A 22,287-nucleotide genomic window follows, 5' to 3' on the forward strand; every position below is an offset into this window, starting at 1 on the left:
GCACACTATCCCTCTACCTTAGTAGTTTTTACTTTTTTTTTTTTTGCCTAAGGCTCACCTAAGATCAAGCCAAAATCTAAAGGAACACTGTATTCATATCCGTGAAAAATAGCTTCTTTAACACGTGGAGTATCTTTAGTTGATGTATAGTTATTGTAAAATAACATATAGTTATACCACTGTTCTTCTGGCTTATTGTAATATCCAAAGGCAGGTGACAGGGCTTTCACTGTGGTACGCATTTATGATCATTAACCTCTAGGTCAGAGTTTAAAGAAAAAACTGGAGCAAAAACACAATGCCAAGTCCAGTATGGGCCTGGTTTAGGTGTATACATACTAGTGATCTCCAGCCGCATTAATTTGTCACAATTTCAGTCGGACTGACACGTTTACACACATTTTAAAAGTGTAGTCTTAATCTAACTGAAACTGTAATTCCACTTCGTCCAACTGCATGTTAATGTACTGAGTATTTTGTGTAGTACTTGCATTTTCTAGGTGGATTAAGAGGTACTTCAGGACTGTTTCACCTCTTTTCTCAAAACAGACTTTTCTACACAAAGTCCTTTTAATTTGTCTCTTTCAGTGGATTTCTGCCACTGGTAAGACGCACCTGCACCTGAAAGACAGCTGTAAAGCTGATCGGTTTCCTAGCAGTTCTTTCAGTTTGAGTTGTTGCATCAGTGTTTCAGTGAGGCTGTTTGAAGATATCTTTGATTAGCTGATTTCCTTGTAATGAGATCAAGATAACAACTGCATGCTAGCCTACTTCAGCCTTGTATCATTTCGTCATTTACACCAATTTTTCTCCTCTCAGCATTTAGTATAAGTTGACAAAACAGGGCAGTTTGTTGTTTCTTGTACTATACAACATGCTTCCTCCTTTGTCTGGGTGCATGTGGGAATCTTATTATTTGCAGTTAAAGTTAAGAAATGAGACAAGTTGGCAATGTTCAAGGGTTCTGTGAATATAGCTCTTTTCTTTTCTAGATCTCCAAATCAGCATTTGTACTTGCTGCTTATTCTGTCCTTTCTGATGCCACAACACAAGCATCTTGACTCAAGCCAAGGTCATAATGGGGCTCTGTCTGCTTGTTTTTATTACCGTTAGGTCTCAGGCTCTGAAGACCAAAGAGCGCATGGCCCAGGTGTCCACAGGGAGCAGTCAGATGGGTTTTGGCCGAGGCTCATCCCAGCCCAACCTCTCCACTTCATACAGCGAAGAGTATGGCAGGTCGGAGGGCTCACCTGCCTCCTACCACGGCTGTGAGTATATCCTGATTACAACTCCACGCCTCATCCTGCATGTTTAAACTCCACATGGAGTACAGAATATTCTTATCAACCACATTTTGTCCCAGTTGGTGTAACTTTGGCCTATATCCTGAAACCCACCCCTCCCCCCTCTTCTGTTCTGTCTCTGGCTCGCAGTCCCGCAGTAGGGCTGCATTCCTCAGCGCACACACACGCTAACACACACAGAGAAGAGGAAGCAGAGTTCACCCCCCCTGAGCCTCTATCATCCACATGACAGAGGAATCTGCTTCTCTTTGCACCGATACACTCACTCCTCCAGAGAGATGGCAGGGGAGACTCGCAGAAGCACACAGTGACAGAGTGACAAGACAGATACAGACAGACCATGATAGCGTGACACATGATGGAAAAAGAAAAGAGTGAATAGAAATCAGACACTGATAACCTTTGATTAAATAAAGATCTAAAGAAGAAATATCTTTTGTTGTAAAGAAGTATGATCACAGTATGTTGCGTTTGAAAAGAAAGCATAAAGTGATACTTGTAAGGTTGATTTTCTGTAAATCCACACCAATTTGCTCCAAATTTGCTAGGTAAACTGCATGTTTAAATGCAGACGGTTGATTTTTTTTTACCTGAACTTCATCAGGACTTAGACCCCTAGTAAAACCTTCTCATGAAGTCTACATCAGCCGAAAGCAGCAGAAAATATTCAGGAAATTACAAAAGCATTCAAAGTCATCAAACTGCTTTATAATGGTCTCCAATTCTCCATCTTTGGGTGATGCAGTGAAAATAATGCTCCTCCAGTGCATTGATAGACAAATGCAAGGCCTGCATCAGACTCTGTTGCTTTGCCCTCAATTTCTTTTGTCTTGATGTTATTTGATGCTGGATCTTGAGTAGGGCCGTGAATCTTTATGTATTCCATGATTCAAGTCTGATTCCAAATTGGATGCTGGGGCCATGATTCAATTCAGAATCGATTTTCAGTTCAAACTGATTCCCAATTCAACACATTCTGGAGGGGCGTATTTCTGAACCTGCTACAGCCTGTTGTGTACAAAGGGGCTGTAAATAATTATTTGGCATTAAAAAGCATATTAACTGTTCAAGAGTATACTGCTTTTAGTTAGGAAGGCATAAAATTATCGGTATGATATCTGTTTTGGCAGATATAAGCTTAAAAAGTTATTTGGTGGTATAGGCAAATGTGAGTATTTCTGCTGTTTACAACTGATGCATTGACTGTAAATACCAGTCTTTATACAGAAATATATTAGCTGTACATATCAGTATATTGTAGGTCAAAATATCAGTCTATATTAGATAATAATATCGGTCCATATGGACATGATATACTGGTCTATTTTAACCGTTGATATCGGTCTGTATTAGCTATTAAAATATCAGGCCATATGAGCTGTAAATAATGGTATATTTTAAGTGAAATTAGTGGTTTATACTAACTGGAAATATCGGTCTGTACGAACAGTATATACTGATCTACAGTATAATAACGGTAGATATTGGTCTATATTAGCTGTAAATATCAGCCTATATTAGCAGAAAATAATGGCATATAATATCTGTTTATACAGGTCTATATTACTTGGTAACTCTGGTCTAGATTATCAGAAAATATCTGTCTGTATTAGCTCTGATTTTCAGTCTATAACATCGGTCTATTAGCTGTAAATTGACAGCGATATTAGCTGTGAATGCTGGTCTTTATTAGCTGTAAATATCTGTCTATATAGTCTGTAAATATCTGTTTTTATTTGCTGTATGTATCAGTATATAGTAGGTGTAAATATCAGTCAATATAAGCTAATGATATTGGTATGTATAAACAGTACATACTGGTCTATATATAAACTAGATATTGGTCTATATTAGCTATATATATTATTCTATATTAGATGTAAATATCAGCCTAAACTAGCTGGAAATAATGGTGTATATTAGCTGGAAATATCAGGCAATATTGGCTGAAAATAATGGTATATATTATCGTAATCCTGGTCTAGATTATCTGAAAATATCCATCTGTATTAACTCTGTCTATATTATCTGTCAACACCGGTCTATTAGCTTTAAACTGACAGCTATATCAGCTGTAAATATCAGGCTATATTAGCAGTAAATAGCGGTCTTTATAGGCTGTGAAAATCAGTCTATATTAGCCCTAATTATCAGTCTTTATTAGGTTGAATATCAACCTTATTTACCAGTAAGTATGTGCAGTTTTAGGCAGGACCAACAGACCAACATCAGCTAAAGCTTTTGTATCCTCTGTATCTAGTAATAAGTCATTTTTGCGGTTGTGTTTGATGAGTGGTCGGATGGGTGGAGAATTAAGAGGAACGGGAATCCCGGGCAGGAAATCTGGTAACAGAGAGATGAGCGGGAGGAATGAAGAAGTAGAATAAAAGAATGAACCCTGGCCTCCTTTCCCTTACATCCCCTGATCCCTAGTCCTTTTGTACACCACAGGGTGGCTATTTGAGTGTGCACTTTCATGTTCATGTAGTTTCCCCCTGCACTGATATCTTTAGTATATGATACATGGCTTCATCTTTGAACTAGCGACCTCAAATTCTTGCTTGAATATAAAGAAAAGAGGAGGAAACTCCTGCTGCTGAGTCATCAGTTGCTAAAAACATAAGGAGCTGGCCTATAGGAGCAAGTCTGTAATGTTACTGTGGGTGTCGTCTGGCAGGATTTTTGGGATTCTATCCTGTGTGGGTGTGTATGACTGACCATCAAAAGTTATCTTTTGTGTTAAAAAAAAAGTGCTTTTTGTTCTGCTCTGAAAGTGTCACTTTTATCATACTATTTTCATTTGACTGACTAAATTGTAATTATAAGTTTAAGGTAAGTATACATTTCTAAACAGAGATTCTTGATGCTTTCACACAAGCACTTCAGAAAATGTCTATAAAAATCCAGGAGCTTTAGCCCTGAATATTTCCTGAGTTGCGCAAATGAAGTTTTCCTTTCAGGTGAGTGAGGGGTGGCAGGAAGAAAGTCTGTGTGAAAAATTTTATTGTTTGTATTCATACATGCAGATTATTCAGAGAAATTCAGACATTTTCAAGAACTTTCTGTATGTGTGAGAGCACTATTTAACACCCCTTTTACTATCTTTAATCTGGCTACCCTTCCCATCCACAGCTGTATGGAACTTGGTTTTACTTCACACACACCTGCGCTTCTATATGTGTTTTTAATCTTTGTCTGTGGGCGAAGTGAGAATGATTTCCTCTGCTGTAGTTCCCCTAAGGTCTCCCAGCCAATTGTACTTGTTCTAGTCTTAGTGATGTCTTTTTAGCTCAGGGTAAAAGTTCACTTCTTTTAAAGATCAGTTGGAGTTCAAGTATTATTATTAAACAAATGAAGCAAAGATGTTTTGTCAGCTGAAGTTTGTTCCATTTAACTATATTTGAATAAATATCACCCCATGAAGTTAAAATGACAACTTCAAAACAGTTACAAATGAGAGTGGCGAAAAGTCCAAAGAATGACCCCGAATATGACGCATTTTAAAAGCATTTTCTCCGCTTGCTGACAGATCTGTCTGTGAAGATTGCCAATGAATTTTGATTATCCATATATGGTACATTCCCACGGTGGCAAAGCAAGAAAGTAGTGTGTTGAAGTTGGCTTTGAGTTTGTTTATTTGTCCTTCTGACTCCCTACTTTCACATTTTGTACTGTGTGGGTCATTGAGTTGCCAGTTTAGTCTCTCTTGAGACTTTGTGGTTTAAAACTTTTTGAACAGAAATAAACACATGCCAAGAATACGTCTTGTAAAAGAAAAAGGGAAAGACTATTAGGTTTGTTAATGGAAGATAATGTCACTATTAAAGAAAAATGTCAGACAGCAACTTTGAGTAATGGAAAATAAAATGAGTGTAGAAGTGCAAAAACTGCAGTTCCTTTAGTGTCCACCTGAGGCTTATGAATCACAATGAGGTGTCATTAAAATGCTCATTTGTACAGCAAGAATAAATGTTGTACAGAAAGTTGTATATTTAGGAATGCAGGAGGCTGACAAATGGGGATTGAGTAGCTTTTTACCAGGATGGCTGAAGTCCGGCCTAAGCTCCAACATTTTGCTTTTAGATAATATTTCATCATCAATGGACTTCATACCCAGCTTCATAATGCCTCCACAGAAGCAGATGGGTGACATCACCATGTGCATGTTTTGCATCGTCTATGAGAAAAAAAATCCCTTTTCCTGCTCAAAGCCTCCGACATATTTTAGTCACTTTTCCTCTGGGATTTGGAGAATTTCACATAAAATGGTTTATACCATCAGATATTTGCAGGGTGACTTTCTTTGTCCTCAGTGTCTACTAAAGCACATGTCTTCTTGATGTTGAGCCTATGGCTATTGTCCCACAAGCTGACTAAACTCACCTTTACCCTGGGTTTTTCTGGTCACTCTCCGCAGGGATGGATTAAGCAAAACATGGGCTTGAGACAGAGCAAGTTTAGGCTAGAAAACGAGGGCTTTCTGTAGACATATGACATATTCAGCCAGTGGGAAAAAGCTTTCTTCAACCATGCTATTAAAGAGCTAAAAGGGTAAAAGTTATCCTGAAATGTAATTTGTACCATCATGGCAGTCTGAATTGCAAATTTACTCTGTCAGGTTTATTCTTATCTTACTGACATGCCGTCTGTGCCCATGGCTAGTTGGCAGGAAGGTGAAGTCAAAGTCTTGCAGTGCAACAAGCCACCAGTATTTTCTCTGATTTCCTAGGTGTGTTAGTTTGGTTGTTTTATTTCCACACAAGGATCTTTAAATATTTTTTTCTTGACTAATTAGCATTCAGATTAAGTACACTGATGTAATGTTTTAAACAAAGTGAACATTGTGTGATGAGCATGGCGTGAGTGTGAGTTTGGGAGTGTCCACATCAGCAGCAGAGCATGTTATGACTCGTCTTTGTTGTTTGGACGGAAAGAATGAAATTAATACTTAAGACACAATAACCCTACAGGAATTGGAGTTGTTAAAATTTAGACAAAAATTCAGAATTTAATCAGCATTCACAGTGTTATTCTGTTGAAAGACTTTGTATTTACTGCTGTAAAATCTATAAATAGAGAAGCAAAGGTTAAGCATACAAACATTTTTGTGTTCACATGCACAAAACTACTCTGAGCTGGATCACTGAGAAATGATGATGCAGATGAAATGACATCATATATACTATATTGCCAAAAGTATTTGCTCACCTGCATTGACTCGCATATGAACTTAAATGATATCCCATTCTTAATCCATAGCAGTGTTTCCCATACATTCATTTATTTGTGGCGGACCGCCACAATGCAATCCTAACATGAGCGAGCATCAGCAACAAATCAAGCTTGATTACATTACATTCCTGTTGCACAGCATGCAAGCAACGCAGCACAAAGCAGCACCATACAGTTCCCCCGTCACCTTGTTCCTATTTTCTGCTGCGTCGCTCCTGTTCAGATGCAAGGTACAAGGAAAGATGTAGAAGTCAAGGCATTAGGAGAATCTGACTGGAAGATTTCAATTATGTTCTTCTGTTTTCTCACTCAATAGAGCCTGTTAGCTTGCTTTAGAATGTGGGGACAGTTGTGCATCCATATATCTGTGATGGAAACACTGTCCTACTTGTCAAGATGGAGGCAAATCTAGCTGTTTAAAGGCTCAACAGTACGAAGCACCATGCTTCTGTTTAACTGTATACAGAATAAATGGGCCAGATGCTATACAATTTACGTGGAAAATCTGAAATTTAAAGGGTACAGAATTACATATCTAACAGATGCAGTGTGAACAGCGAAGGTGTGATGCTACACAATGTCTTATGCTTGTGTGCAGTAAGGACATGGTGTTAATTTAAGTGGTTTCAAAAGGAAAATTTGACATTGTAACAGTGCTTACACAGTATGTGTTGGTGTCCTGTTTGGCAATGATGTTAACACATGTTCTGAATCCATCCCTCAGCCACATCTCCCAACACGGGTTCAGAACTGGAGCAGGCCAGACCTCAGACCAGCGGAGAGGAAGAGCTGCAGCTGCAACTGGCTCTGGCCATGAGCAGAGAGGCTGCAGAGCAGGTACTCACATAAGACTGAAAACACACATTACACCTGTGTGAACTGAAGTGTGATATTATCAAAAAATATTATTGTAGAAATACAAAAGTGATGTACAAGTGTACATCAGATTCTGCTCCTATAAAAGAGATTTTTTTTAACAAATTATCCTGCAACTCTTAAAAATAGACTTAGTTTGGAATATATATATATACAAAATAGATTCAAGAAGCATCTGTAATTGATGGCACCTAATGGTGATCTGGGTGTGTGCTTTTTAGGAGGAGCGCATCCGCAGAGGGGACGACCTGAGACTACAGATGGCCTTGGAGGAGAGTAAGAAAGGAGGCTCAGACTCTGCAAAGCTACCCAAGAAGAAGAAAGAGGTAAAGAAAAAAACACAGACAAAACGGCTGGAATGACTCAGTTATTCCTCTGTTATGACGATGCTCCTGAAATAGTCCCATGTCTTCCCGTCCTCATCTGTCTGCTGCTCCAGGAGCAGAAATAAGACCGCTCTCTGGCAGCAGGCTGCCGAGTTTGCTCATCATTATTCTGCCTGAATAACGGGCTGACTGCAGTCTGAGGGCACGCGGAGCTAAAGTGATTTAGAGTTACAGCTGCATGACTACGGCTCATGTTTATCTTAATAATAACATGACAGCTGTCAGGATGTCTGGACCATTGTTTTGCTATGGAGAATAATGGCCCAGCTGCAGATTGTCCTTCTGCTCCTCTTTTTTTGTCCTCTTTTTGTCTTTCTTCAATTTACCCCCTTATAATGATCAATCCACTCTCTGTCTTCTAGCCTCAGTCATCTTTGATGGATCTAATGGATGTCCCAGAGCCTGGGGCCAGTGCTGATCCTTGGAGTGCTGGTGCTGGGGCTGCTGCAGCTGCTGCATCCGAGGACCCCTGGCAGCCTTATGGTAAACAAACTCACAGAACTATATGTATGCCCTTATTGTAAGTGGTCCCATCTGAGAATATTTTCAAATGGGTTTTCAAAATATTACCAGGTGTCATTGTCATAGTATCTTGCTGGTCATGTGAGCAGGTCATGTTTGGGATCACCTTTATGATTCTCTATCTACTAACCACTGAGATCTCTTGATCACAGAGGGCTGTGAGCTTAAAGAAGTGAAGAAAAGTGAGAGATTGGCATAAAATATATGATCATCAGGCACCAGTTTAGCTCAGGTCGGTAGATCAGGTGCCCATATTCTAAGGTTTCAGTCCTCAACGCACGGGTTGTGGAATTGAATCCTGATCCTGGCACGTTTGCTGCAAGTCTTCTTCCACTCTCTCTCAGTACATTTCCTGTCTCCTTAGCTCTTTTCAGTAAAAGCAAAAAAAAAGCACAAATATAATGTCAAACAGATCATCATCAAACATATCAGACTGATAAAAGCACTGAAGTCGTCTGCTTTAGTATCCTTTTTAGAAGCCCCCAACCCTTCTGAATATGTTCTTTTGCTTGACATTTTCAAATAGTATTGTATACAAGTTTAGACTTCTAGTCTCAGTCATTCCCAGTCTGCACACACTGGCTGCCCTTGTTGTGAAGTATCAGTGTAAAGTGTCAGTTTTTCTGTGTGCATGTGCGTGCGTGTTGTCTCAGGCTTCCACCTGCAGCTCCTAGGACTGTGACTCTTTGTTAAATAGGAATGCTGCTCCGCTCGCCCGGCAGCATTACTGCACAGAGAGGAGAGGAGGGGTGAGGGAGGATGTTAAAGGGAGATACCGTGAAGAAAACGAGTGTTTAGAGGAAGAAAAGAAAGAAAGAAGCTGTGGGAGTTAATTTTGTCAACTTTTAAGAGGAAATCAAAGGGAATTTCCAGGATGGGTCCCATTAAATGCATGCTTGCTATTTCACCTGACCTCCTCCTCCTCCTCCTTTCTCGCACGCTTCGTCCAAACCAATCACCTTCCTCAACACTGAACCTCTCCCTGCTCCCCCCAGGGTCTGCCCCTAAGCCAGCTGCCCCTGTGGACCCATGGGGTGCTCCTCCTTCTGTCCCACCCATGAAGAGCAATGATCCCTGGGCATCAAACTCCGCTCCCGCTTCTGACCCCTGGAGCTCTGCTGCAGCCCGCCCTAAGACTTCCAATGCAGGTGACCATCAGAGAGACGCTTTTTCTCTGTTTGTTTCAGTTGTCAGGGCTTTTACAGAATTCAGAAACACAGCTGTACCTCCAGAATTACGGTCCATGTCTGTCTGAGAATGATGAAAAAGGAGCTGTGTCCCAATTCAGGGTTTTGCAAATTCTGATTCACAAATTTTACGATTATTTTCTTATTTGATATTTTGTTGTAACTAGCAGATAGCACCCTCTACTGGTAAAAAGGGATATTGCAATATGTACTTTGATCAAATCGATTCAAATTCAAGGTTTTGTTTTGATTTTAATTGTACTGTAAAGTATTGTAACATACTTTATACTTACTGTAAAAGTTGGATTATCAGTCACACTTTTATAAAAGATGCAGTCCTGTTTTAGGGGTCCTCCAAATGTTAAAAAGTTTAAACTGCCCTTCTTTATGATGTTTTATTATTGCACTCAGCAAAGTCCAAAATATACAGCTTTTGTGTAGCTGTGTAGCTCTTTTGGTACCTTCTGATTTCACCTTGTGGAGTTTTGGCTCCTGCTAGCTTCCTGATCTGTATGGTAGTTGAGCCCTCAGCCAGCAGTGATAGCCCGAAAGTACAGACCACTAGCCCTTGAGTTGTGCTGCCAACTTCAGCTGGTCACAAGTTGTCTGCAAATGAGGAATATTTTCATTCAAACTAATTATTTATTTATTTATTATATATTTATCTAGATTATTTATTTAATAGTATGTGTTCTTTGACATCACACAGCAGCAGAGAACCCTCCTTGGGAGCAAGTAGTGATTTCTGTGTGGAGAAATGTTACCAAAAAGTCCATGTTTTGAGATGTTAATAACTATGCCAAGCATTTAAAGTGCAAAACTTAATTTCTAAGCTACTTTGTGTCCCAAAAGAAATGAAATATTTAGGCAACAAAAAGTTCAAAAAGTCATGGAGAGATGGCAATGGAGGAATTAAAGAAGCCTCTGACTAAAGCCTGAATGAGTGGCGACACACTACGCTTGTGTATTGCCCATTTCCACAAAGCTCTCTGGTTTGGCTCAGTACAGTTTTGCCACTGTTTAGTGTATTAAACTCTGATCTCAGCCCTGTCCATCCTCAGCTGATGTCCATCTCACTAACCTCCAGCTTTGCACATTGACAGGAAAGCTACCTCTTTTAAAAGATCCAGATCATTTGGCTCAACAAAGTGGAGCTGGATGTCTGGCTCCCAAAAGGCTCTTAATTTGGTAACACTTTGGCATTGTTAAATGTTATTTAAATAATGAAAAGATGGAGGAAAGGAAGCTGGCACTCGAACAGGACCTATTTTTCTGTGGCTCACATTAAAGAGCCATTTCGTAGCGTAGGCTCATTCGTGAACAGCACACCTTTACTTGGTCTCTTACCCCAGAAAGTGTATTCAGTTGAAAACACATCACTGTTTCAACTTAAAGGGTGTTTGTGACACAGTGAGGATTTTTTTTTTCTGTCAGAGGCTCAGCTAGCCTCTTAAGCTTGTACAAGAGTCCTCAAGACTTATCTCATCTGACTGGATGAAGCTAGGAGGGCTGCAGGACTGAGTAATTTGTGATATTGATCATCTACACGCCAGGAAAATTGGCTAAACTGTGGGAAAAAAACATATATGTAAAGTGTAGGGATTGTATCCAATGCATGTTGAAATTTTTCTGATAATAACCACCACTGCCTGACCCCCAATGGATATTTGGGATCACATGATTGCAAACAACCTGTACCATCATTTTATTTGAAAGTGGGGTTATGAATTTTTGAGGAAAAGCTGTTAAAAAGTAGCTCTGCCAGCTTGTATTGTTGCCATATTTTAAAACCATGAAGCTGCCTTTTGTACTGATAAATTGGCCACACTGGTACAAAGAGCACTGCTAACTTATTGGATGGAAACACCGGTATTGAAGTGTGTTATACATTGGTTTTTGTAGGACATGCAACGTGTAGAAGCCTCTTAAAAGTCTGCTATTTTGTTAGAACCTCTGTAATCAGTCTAAGGCTGTGCTGGGCCAAAGGATGCACCAGATCCATCCTTTGGCCCAGTTAATTAGGGCACATTTTGAAGAAGCTGACAAAATGGGCCTTTGATGTTATGTGATGTAATCAGTGATCAAACTCTCCCGTCAAAGTATGCAGCCTCTGAATTGGGACACAGAATCTTAAACTTTGGTTTTGAAATGTTCTGTCTGCTTGCTTTTATGTGCTTATTGTTCTCATTTTCTTCTTTAGTTTACAAAAAGTATCCATGCTCATTCACACTTGTGTGTTTCCATCCGTCTAAGTGTCTATTTGATTTATTTTTTTGTCTGTGTATGCGTTGTCCCCTTTCAGGTAGCTTTGACCTGTTCAATGCATCCAACGGTACGTCTAAAGAGGACTTCTCTGAGTTTGACAGCCTGCGCTCCTCCTCCTCTGTCCCCACTGGTACTCACCCTTGTCTTCGTCTCTCTAATAATGACATGGAGTCTGTGTTTATGTGTTTTATTTTACACTCAAGTCTTGTCTTTTTATGTAGATGCCACCAGACCTGAGCAAAGACAGTGTTTGAATAACTGGAGTCATGCTGATGCAGTCACAGGCTGCTGTAATCACATTGAACCATCGCTGTTTGCTCTAGTCAGGTCTCATATCAGTGTGGTGTTATCTGACGCTGCTTCTGTGCTTTCATACAATAATAGACCTGTGCCATCCAGTTTAATGAACCCTTTCCATCTGATGTGATATTTTTTATTTAAACCCACTTAAAGATAAATGCATATAGCTGTGAGAGGGTTCCAGTGAAATGTTTGGCACAGGTCTAAGTGTGATTTTTTCATGAGGGTTGGTTGTTTCTTGTTGTGGGAGTGGTACACTGGTGTCTGCCCAAACGTATATGATACATCCAAGGACAAGGTTATACAGGACACAAACAAAAGTCTATGAAGTTACTTTCCCATAAAGTCTCTTGAAACTCAGGATAGCCACGTGATTTTAGAGGATGTGAAGGAAGTAGCACTTGAAGCTGTAGAGTTGAGAGTATAAGAATTGACTGAAACTGTATAGAAATAATTGATGATTGACCCTGACAGTGAAGTATGATCCTGTCTTAATGTGGAATAACAACAAGAGAATATGAGTGTCCAACCAGGTTGTTTATGTAAATACGTAAACATTTTTTTTCAATCTAATACAGAATTACTCTTGTTGTGTGCCACTGACTTTTGTGTAATCAAAGCCAAACTACTGTCCAGTTTCATGTCCTTGACGAAAGGTTGGACCGCCTCCCTTTGACATTTAATGTTTATTCCCTCCTAAAAATACTGTACAATTACTGATTTTAAAAACTACTAAAAATATACAATAATGTAATAAGAGTAAATGTAAGTTGTTACATTTTACCCCTGGTAATTGGTGAAAGTTTTTTGCATTTAGAAAGTATTCAGACCCCCTTCACTTTTTCAATTTTCTTATGTTGCAGCCTGATACTACACCTAAAAAATACTTATACTCTCATTAATCTACACCTAGTACCAAGGTTATTGTAGTTACCTAAACTAACTAACTGAAACTAAATAAAAACTAAGCTCGACAAAAACACTCCTTAGATTTAGTCTTTAACAGTAGCAGACTGACTGACATTGATGCCCATGTCTGTAAAGTATAAAATCCCCTGATTTTGTTTGGAAATACTTTATACAATGGCAATTTGGGGTCTTGAGTTGTATACAAATATGAAAATTGATTAAAGAGAAAAGTGAAGAGCCCTTTTGAGTCTCGCCATATTGCTGCTAAAACTGACACTAAAACTAATAAAAACTGAACTAAAATTAAGCATTTTTGCAAAATAAAAACTAGACGAACTAACAAAGCAGCAGTAAAACTAATAAAAACTAAACTGAAATTTAAAACAAAAGGTAAAAATGAAATGAAAATAAAACTAATGAAATCGAAAACTATTATAACCTTGGCTAGTACCCCATCATTACAAAGTGAGAACAGAATTTTAGACATTTTTACAATGTCATTAAAAATAAAAAGCTGAAATATCAGTATTCAGACCGTTTGCAACATTCGAAATTTAGCTAAGGTTCCTCCCATTTCTCTTGATCTTTGCTGACATGTTTCTTCACCTTGATTGAAGTCCACCTATGATAAATGAAATGTATTAGACATGATTTGGAAAGGCACACACCTCTCTATAGAAGGCTGACAATGTATATCAGAGCAAAAACCAAGCCATGAGGTCAAAGGAACTGCCTGCAGAGCTCAGAGACGGGATTGTTGCAAGGCATGGATCTCAAGAAGGCTACATAAAAATTTCTGTTGCTCTGAAGGTTCCCAAGAGCACAGTGGACTCAAAAATTCTCAGATGGTAGAAGTTTTGCACAACCAGGACTCTTCCAAGAGTTGGTCCCCTGACCAAAGTGAGCAATTGGGGAGAAGGACCTTAACAAGAGAGGTGACCAAGAACCTGGGGGACAAAGTTCCAGGACAACCGTCACTGCAGCTCTTCACTGATCTGGGCTTTATGGCAGATCAACTCTCAGCACCAATCAAGAGAACTTGAGCTAAATTTCAAGTGTGGTTACAATGGGTCTGAATACTTTTGTCAGTGTTATATTTCCTTTTTTTATTTTTTAAAAATGTGCAAAACTTTCTAAAAATCTGTTTTCATTTTGTCATTATGGGTTTTATGGGTTTGTTATTGGATAAGGTAGCTGTATTGTAGTTGTAGCATCAAGCTGTAGCATAAGAACATTCAAAGAAGTGAAGGGCTCTGAATACTTTCTGAATGCACTGTAAAAGTTGAGTCAAAGCTGTATTTCAGGCATCCCCCATTAACCAGAACTGTAGTTCTGCAATGATACTCTACTACCCAGACATCAACAAGCCCAGTGAGCAAATAGTATCTCATATGGTGGAGTGGTTTGGGAGCATTTTTTTGTTTACCTTCTGAAGCTGTAAGGGAAATTGGACCGGAAGAATTTATGTCAGCATATTCTCAAGACAACCCCATTTCCTAAAAAGTTGGGACAGTGCAAAATATATAAAAAGGGGGTAATTATTTTCAAAATGTTTTAATTATGATATTATTTAGCTGAATATAGCACAAATACAAGATTTTACGCATTATGTCCATTACATTTGATGCCTCAACAGGTCATGGTTAAAAAAGTTGGGATAGAACTGTTTTACACTGTGGAATCACCTTGCCTTTTCCACTGTGTTAGTGCTTGGGCATTAGAATTATCAATAGATGATAAGTCAGGACTCCTTGTGGGCCAGTTTAGCACCCAGACTCTTTTACAACGAGGCCTTGCTGTTAAAATATGCAAAACATAATTCGTCTTGTCTTGGTTGACTAAGCAGCTCCAGAGACGTTGTCTACTTGGATGAAAATGCTACTCTAAAACCTGTATGTTCCTCTCAGTATTAATGATGCCTACACAGATGTGCAATTACCCGTGCCATGTGCACAGAGCCGCCCCTTTATCATTACGGTTGCTGGTTTTAAACTGACAGTTCTACTTACCAGCTGTTTTTATTTACATTTCACGCAGCATCGCAACTTTTTAGGAAAGGGTTGTATAATTGTCATTTTTAGAATCAGTTCTGGCTCAAATAAGCAGGATTTGTTGGGGCGTTAAACCCCCCACTAGACCTGTCTGATCCTACCATGAACCCTTTTTTTGGGCTCTGCTAAATCTCAGTTTTAGTTTTCAGAGGACAGTTCCCTGTGTCTGTGTGTGGCAGCGAGCATGCCCGGTTTGTGAGTGTCCCTGTGCGAGCGCATTAATGAATGTCTCCACTGCCATCTAATTGCTGCTCCGATAAAACAGCCAGACTGTCTGCCTCTGCTGTGCTCTTGTAAAAGCATCCTCTGATCATTTTATTGCATCATTGGAATTTAATTTCCTGTTAAGTGTGGGTGCTCATCTACTTGTTGGGGTGCACTGAGGCATTAGTGACGAGCGAGAGCATAATAAGAAAATTAGCATAATTTTGATTCAGCTGTGCTTCTATTCTCATATTTTAGTGCTGATTCTGTCCCCTAGAAGAGATCTTTCTGTTACATCTGTAAACACAGCGACTCTCTTTTCCATAGGTGATGGGGCTGTAGCGTCCTCACTCCCCTCCCAAGCCTGTCTGGCCAGCAGCGGCAGCCTGGACCTCTTCGACCCCATGCCCACTTCCATTTCTACCACCACCATCACAAACCCAACCAGAAAGACTCCAGAGTCCTTCCTGGGTCCCAATGCTGCCCTAGTCAATCTTGACTCTCTGGTGACCAAACCCGCCCAGCCGGCGCCCGCCGTCAATCCATTCTTGGCTTCCACAGGTGAGAAATGTGATATCAAAGTTGAAAAGTTACCAGCAATTTTACAGACTATATATATTCTTAAATTAAAGTTAATACATAGAACGTTTTTTTTTTTTTTTTTGTTATAGCAGAAGAAATACACAAACGCTGGTTAACAGAGATATGTTTGAGTCTCTAAAGGAGGAGCCAGCATGAATAGTCATTTAGCAGAGACATGGACACTGACATGCAGGCTCACCCATCGGCGCACTACAATGCTGAATCACTTCCTTAGCTTAGGCTGCAGTGGCTGAGGACAGAACTGAGTCATAACTAAACAATACAATGGATTGCAAATGTAATGCCAATGAAATTGAACCGAATAATAATAGAATTACACATCACCCAAAATCATAGTGGTGTGTTTCATTGCCTCTTATACTCTGCAGACTTTCATTTTTACCTGCATTTTCAAGTTAATAAAATAATACATTTATTTTAAGTTTAAGGGGATAATGTACGCTGAGCAAGTTGTTTGATGGAAAGATAGAATGGTTACTAGGTGAGAGGTCCATTTTACAAACCATATCATATTGATCATCTTCAAGCTGACACCAGTACAAAACATGGCAGCTTTCTGTAGTTTGTTCTTGTTTTGTGTCTGAATGTGAAGATGAGCCATTAGGTTCCCCTCTCTCTGACCAGGGGTGGTTCCAATGGTAGCCAGGGCCAACCAGGGCCCAATGCTCTTCAGCATTGTCATCTTCCATTGTGTGTGGCTTCAGAGTGCATGGTTAGTTGTCTATACAACTGCTACAATTTGCTTTTCAGTTAAACTAAGTATGTATTCTAGTTAGCCAGTGCTAGTTAATTGATGTGTCTAAGCTGTTGAGCATTGGCGAAGCACTGACCGAAGCTATGGCTTAGATTATTGGGCCTTCTCTTCTCGCTCTACTGCCCTGACGCTCACATTTTTATCCACAGAGTAATGCACACTGCAAGGTGAAGCACTCACAGGCCACATTTAAATAGAGCCGTTATTTCATTACATTGATAAGGCTACATGGTACAGAGAAATCAGTCACGAGGAAGAATTCTAGTGTCGGGGCTTGTAGACATATCGCTACAATTGAGCTGATGATAAAGGAAGAAGGTTCAGACCTCAGAATTGATGCATAAACATTCAGGTCAACATACCCAGTTAGACATAAACTAACCCTCTTTGTTTGCTTGTCTTTTTACCCAGCAGGCTCTGCTCCACCTCCAGCAGCCCACGCCAACCCATTCCAAGTGAGCCAGCCAGCACCCCCCACCCTCAACCAGATGCGGGTCAGCCCCATGCCCGCCGGCTTCGGCACCTTGGCCGAGCCCATGTCCCTCTCCTCCGTGCCTGCTCAGCCCATCACCATGGTCCCCCTGGCAGGAATGGCCCCTATGGGCCGCGTGATGCCCGGGATGGGCGTCGGCGCAGCTGGAGCGAATGCCGGGATGAGCGCTGGAATTCCGGCCTCCATGTCCATGCCCCAGCCACTGATGAGTATGCCGCCCCAGGCTGGGACGCAGCCGACCGGAACCACCAACCCCTTCCTTTTGTGAGGGGGAGTTTCAGCCCCCTCTCTTTTTTTCCCTCCCTTTTTCTTTCCTCAAGAAGCTTCAGAATAAACAAGGAGATGTCTTATGCCGTTTCTCCCTTTATAACCAACTCTTCACCAGTCCCAGCCCGGCCTCCTTCTACCTTAACACGCTCCTTTCCTCCCCCCTCCTCTCTCTCCTTCCCTTAATGCTACAAGCTGCCTAGTCCTGTGTGTTCCATACTGACCATGATGACCACAAACAGTTTGCATCTGTCCACAGACTTACAGAGACACCGTGGTGTTTACAGATTTTCCCTCACAGAGGCAAGAAAGGGCACAGTTTCTCCTCCCTGCCCTGCGCTCATTCACTCCCCCTCCTATCCCTTTCTTCTCCTTTTTAGGATCACTCCTTTTTTTTTCTCCTGCGGTGGAGGGACAGGAGATTTTGACTCGACTAACGCCAGGATCTTTATCTCTTCACTAGAGCTAATCTTTTATAAGCCCTGTCAGCTGGTGTGAGTGAGCGAACGAGTGCACATCTCAGTACTTTTACACTGTGTATATTCCAGTGGGTTTCACTCACACACACTGGAGTAAGAATGAGACGGACAGATGTGTTTGTACTCTCGACATTTGTGTGAATGCGTGCGTTACTAAGCAGGGATTTTGCACAATTTGTTTCTCCTTTGTTTTGTTCTTTCCTTCTGCGACTGTTGGGCTCACCGTTACACCTTAGCTAAGGGAGGAGGACGACACACGCCGCCTCGACTCTCGGTACCACTCAGTCACAACTCGTCTGGTCGGTTCCCGTCAACTTGGACCTTTCTTTCCCCTCCCATCCCTTCACAGGAACTTGAACCAAGCAGAGGTGGCGGGATAGACTATGAACATTCGTCAGAGGAGGCGATTTCTGTGTGCATCTGCACAGATGTACGATTATTGCTCAGATACTAACAGCCACATGTTGTATTTGTCAGCGAGTCTCCCCCCCCAAATGTGTTTAGAGAAAAAAAGACTGTGATGGCATCAGTATTTTTGCCAGCTGAACATAAGGATGCAGAGAGGCATCATGGGACAGTTTTTTTAGTTTGTTTCTAGGTTCAAAGGGAAAGAGGGTGGGTTGTGTGAGTGTGTCAGTGTTTGAGAGATAGCTTCCAAGTGTACTTTAATTAAAAGTGTTTCAGTAAAGGAGATAGATTTAAAGTGTAACTAAACCCTCAGACAGCTTACTTCAGATGAAACCCCATGTACATGGGGATCAAGTAGGGTCCAGATCTTGACAGTTTAGCACCAAGTAGTGAAATAAGGGGTGTCAAGATTAATTGTGATTAATTCAGGCCCACCAGTAAGTGCTCTAATTTTTAAAATCTCAGCTAATCATATGAATTATTGTCCCTTTTAGCAGCCTTTGGTTAAGTCACGTCAGTGATGTAAAATAAGCTGCTCCTTAAAGTCTCATTTCACTATAAAGAACTCACAGACAGCTCAGTGGACAAGCCAAAGGTCAGTTGCACCTTCCGTTATGAAACATTTGCCTTGTTTCTGTTCCTTACCGCTTTTACTGTCCATTATAAGTTCCTTTTTCCTTGGTTAATTTATTTTTTAATGTTTGATCTACCTATAAAAGCAGATCTGTATCCAAACAGGAAATCAATGACCTTTAGTTATTTAGTAGAAACATCCAAAATGAAACAAAAACAGCTGCAAAATAATAGAATTTTAAATTGTGGGATAAAAAAGATTTGATTAATGGGGATTAACTTCAGAATTTCTAGGATTAATTACAGTTTCAAATGTAAGTCTTTTAACAACCCTAATTTTAATTTACATTTTGTGAATAATGTGCATAGCAACCACCCTTCACAGGTTGAAAATGTCTAAAATGACTGAATTCTTTTGAAAAATTCCCACTGGCTGATTAATTGTATGTGGTCCCATCTGTCATCACCACAGCATTCAACAATGACCGCCCACTTTAGTCCCTGACAGCCGAAATTTGCACTCCACCAATCAGAGACGTTGCAACAACTAGAGGATTGTGGATAATGTTGTGCCGTTACCTAAGATAAAAAAGTAAACTGTCTTTTTTAAAGGAAGGTGCATAATAGTTTTAATGTGGAAATTAAGATATATGGTCATGCACGTCTGTCTATTGTCTATAAACAGCTTTTAAATGTGCCTCTAGCAGCAGCTGACTAAACTCGCAAAGGCGAGATCAGCTAATCAGAGACATTACTGTGGCGCATTAGGATTGTGGGTAGTGCTGTTGACCATGTTTATCCTTAAAAAAAGTGGATAATATACTTATCCCTAGTGTCAGGCCAAAACCTCCTTTTTCAAAGATCACCACTTTTAGGGAATGAAAGAAAAAAAAAACAGCTTTTGAACTTATTTAACACTGAATGGTCATAATTGGCATCTTTTTTACACTTTCTGCTGGTTTAAATTTTTTTAAAACCAACTCATGTATGTTAAAGGTGACCAATAGCACTCAAATCTTGAGAAATTGAGGTAGAATTCTTGGCCTGATGCCAGCATTACCTAAACGTGTAAGAGCAAACATGTTAAGAAGAACCCATCATTACAGAGGGGAATCTTATTTCACTCCATTTTAATGAGACAGCATGAAAATTTGGTAAATTTTGTGGGAATTTCCTTGTTATTTTGGGGAATTCAGCTTTAATACCCAAAGAAAAGGAGATAAATAAGTAAAAATCTTGAGACAAAAACTAAAATTTCAATTAAATTAAAACTTCTTCATCATTGGAAAACTTAAAACATACACGTAAGAATTTTTACTTTATGGTATGTCAACTTACATACACATTCATGACCCACTGGAAAGAGCTCCGCAGCCCACTTTGGGGTCCCAACACACCAGTTGAGAACCACTGTACTACATGGTCATTTATCTTCATTACCCTCCAATCCTAACCCCATTTAAACCATCTTTGGTTGGAAAACAACCGCGGCAATACTGGATTGAACACAGGTGTTTTGCAGCCCAAGGCGGGTTCAGCCAATCAGGGATGTCACTGTGGCACTAGAGGGTTGTGGGTCATGTCATACTGTTGGCCAAAATTGCAGATAAACCATGTTTTTCTTAAAACAAAGGTTGATTATGTAAAAACTGTGTCTTCCATTTGAGCATATATCATCGTTTTCCACTTGCGTAGCTCCACCTTGAATGGTTGTGACATAATCAAATCTAAAGAGCAGCATGGAAGGAGTGTTGTGGCTGATCAGGGACAGCAGAAAGGAGGGAGTGGTCTTGTCTTATCCCCCCCTCACTCCCTGCCCCTTCTAGGCGTTTTTTAGTTCCAGGGTAGATCCCCTCATCTGAAACTCTGGGGTTTAGTTCCTCTTTAATTTAGTTCCTGAGGTGTAATGTAGACATCCGCAGCCTTAACTGTGCGTGTGTGATTGTGTGTGCGACTGTGTATCTCTGAGTGTTACTATGGCGACAGGGATTGCAAAGAAAGCTCTCAGTTTAAAGAGCATGTTAGCCACTGGGCACCATGAAGAGTTTACCTCTGAGTGGATTTACGGGGCTAATCTACCGACAAGAACATTACCTGGCAGACACACACACTGTCACAAACCTTGACACACACGTTGACACTCACACCGGGTTGTTCCAGGATGGGTCTATTGATAGCACGGGGACGCCTGCAGCAGACAACAGCTAAACATGTCATGTTAACAAGCAGTTGTTTATTTTGTGTTATTTTTTTGTTGTTATTTAGATGTAAATCCAAGTTTCTTAGAGTTTTGGGGCTGTGTACTAGCTAAGCCATCTTCAATCTCTATTTTTATGTTACTTTTATGTCATTTTTTTCACCCTTGGTAGGCTTTTATTCTCTTCTCGTAGAAGCACAACTGTTACCAAAGTCATAGCGACTGTGATTTCTGAGGACGTCGTATTTCGGTGTAGTATGCACACTTTTTTTTTGGATATTCATCGCTCCCATTGTTGAGGTTTTTTTTTTTTATAATACAGAGCCCTTTGTGCGGATGTTTGTGGAGGAAAGTGTTACTTTTGGCTGAATATCAGCACATTTACCGGCAACAAGCTGCTTCTATTGGTTGAAAATGGGTTTTTGTAGCCCCTTCCTCTCTGTAGGTCACTGTAATCCTCGCTTTAGCTGTTTATCACTGCCAATGTTCTAACTGTGGAGGGTTTCTTCTTTTGGTGTGAGCTGGCGCCCTCTCCTGGTCTACTGTGGTATGGTAGCTACATGGCAGGTCCCCCGTTGATGTTTCCACTAAGCGCAGACCTTCATTTCTCTCAGGCAAAAGGAGGGGCAGCTCCAACTGTGTGTATGATTTTGATGATGCTGATGATGAAGACGAGGATTTTTATGCTTTTTGGGGGGGTGGGGGGTATGAATGAATGGACGTGACACTGACTTGCAGACCAGCATACATTTTTATCTCAACTAAATATATGCAAAAATTGGAAAAGAAGATGACTTGATGCTTGATGTGTTCTTGCAAAGTTAGATTTGCTAATAAAAGTCGTGTTTATTGAAATGCTACTATGATATTCTAGCTGAGACACGTCACTCTCTCACTGGCCTTTAATTTCACTCCAGCGATTGTGGAAAAAGTAAACAATGCATTTGAAAAAAGCCGACCTGTCTTGAATAAATCCAGCACTCCTAAGCAGTCAGACGACACTGCAGTTTTTTTCACAGTCCTTGCTATGGTTGCAGTGAAAACGTGGCCTGTGTGTAGCGAGCTCCTCTGCGTGTTTCTATGTATTCACTATGCTTTTATCAAGAGGACTAACTGACCTTATGGACTGTCTGTCTGTATGTCTTTATATGCATTTACAGCCTCCTTTAATCTTTTCCATGTCTGTCTATTTACCCTTCTCATAGTACTGGGAGCAGGCTGCTTTTTTTTATTGGATACGTGCTCAACCTGTTGGCATTATAACTGTATAATATAAT

At 40.3% G+C, this 22,287-nt stretch overlaps 1 protein-coding gene across 4 annotated transcripts in view; it reads left to right on the forward strand.

Annotated features, from left to right (window-relative positions):
• Window positions 1–17,436, forward strand: part of epn2 (epsin 2) — a 32,039-nt gene extending 14,603 nt beyond the window's left edge. Inside the window, exons 3-10 of one of the 4 annotated variants that reach the window (XM_041817039.1) lie at window positions 1,114–1,268; window positions 7,261–7,373; window positions 7,634–7,738; window positions 8,161–8,281; window positions 9,316–9,468; window positions 11,810–11,902; window positions 15,564–15,797; window positions 17,008–17,436. In XM_041817039.1, the coding sequence (XP_041672973.1) occupies window positions 1,114–1,268; window positions 7,261–7,373; window positions 7,634–7,738; window positions 8,161–8,281; window positions 9,316–9,468; window positions 11,810–11,902; window positions 15,564–15,797; window positions 17,008–17,354 (1,321 nt within the window). In that variant the 3' untranslated portion in view covers window positions 17,355–17,436. Of the gene's footprint in view, window positions 1–1,113; window positions 1,269–7,260; window positions 7,374–7,633; window positions 7,739–8,160; window positions 8,282–9,315; window positions 9,469–11,809; window positions 11,903–15,563; window positions 15,798–17,004 lie in introns of all 4 variants that reach the window. The other 3 variants (XM_041817038.1, XM_041817040.1, XM_041817041.1) reach the window with 3 other exon arrangements.
• The last annotated feature ends 4,851 nt before the right edge of the window (window positions 17,437–22,287 follow it).

Source organism: Cheilinus undulatus, linkage group 21, assembly GCF_018320785.1.
Source record: "Cheilinus undulatus linkage group 21, ASM1832078v1, whole genome shotgun sequence".
Lineage (NCBI taxonomy): Eukaryota > Metazoa > Chordata > Actinopteri > Labriformes > Labridae > Cheilinus > Cheilinus undulatus.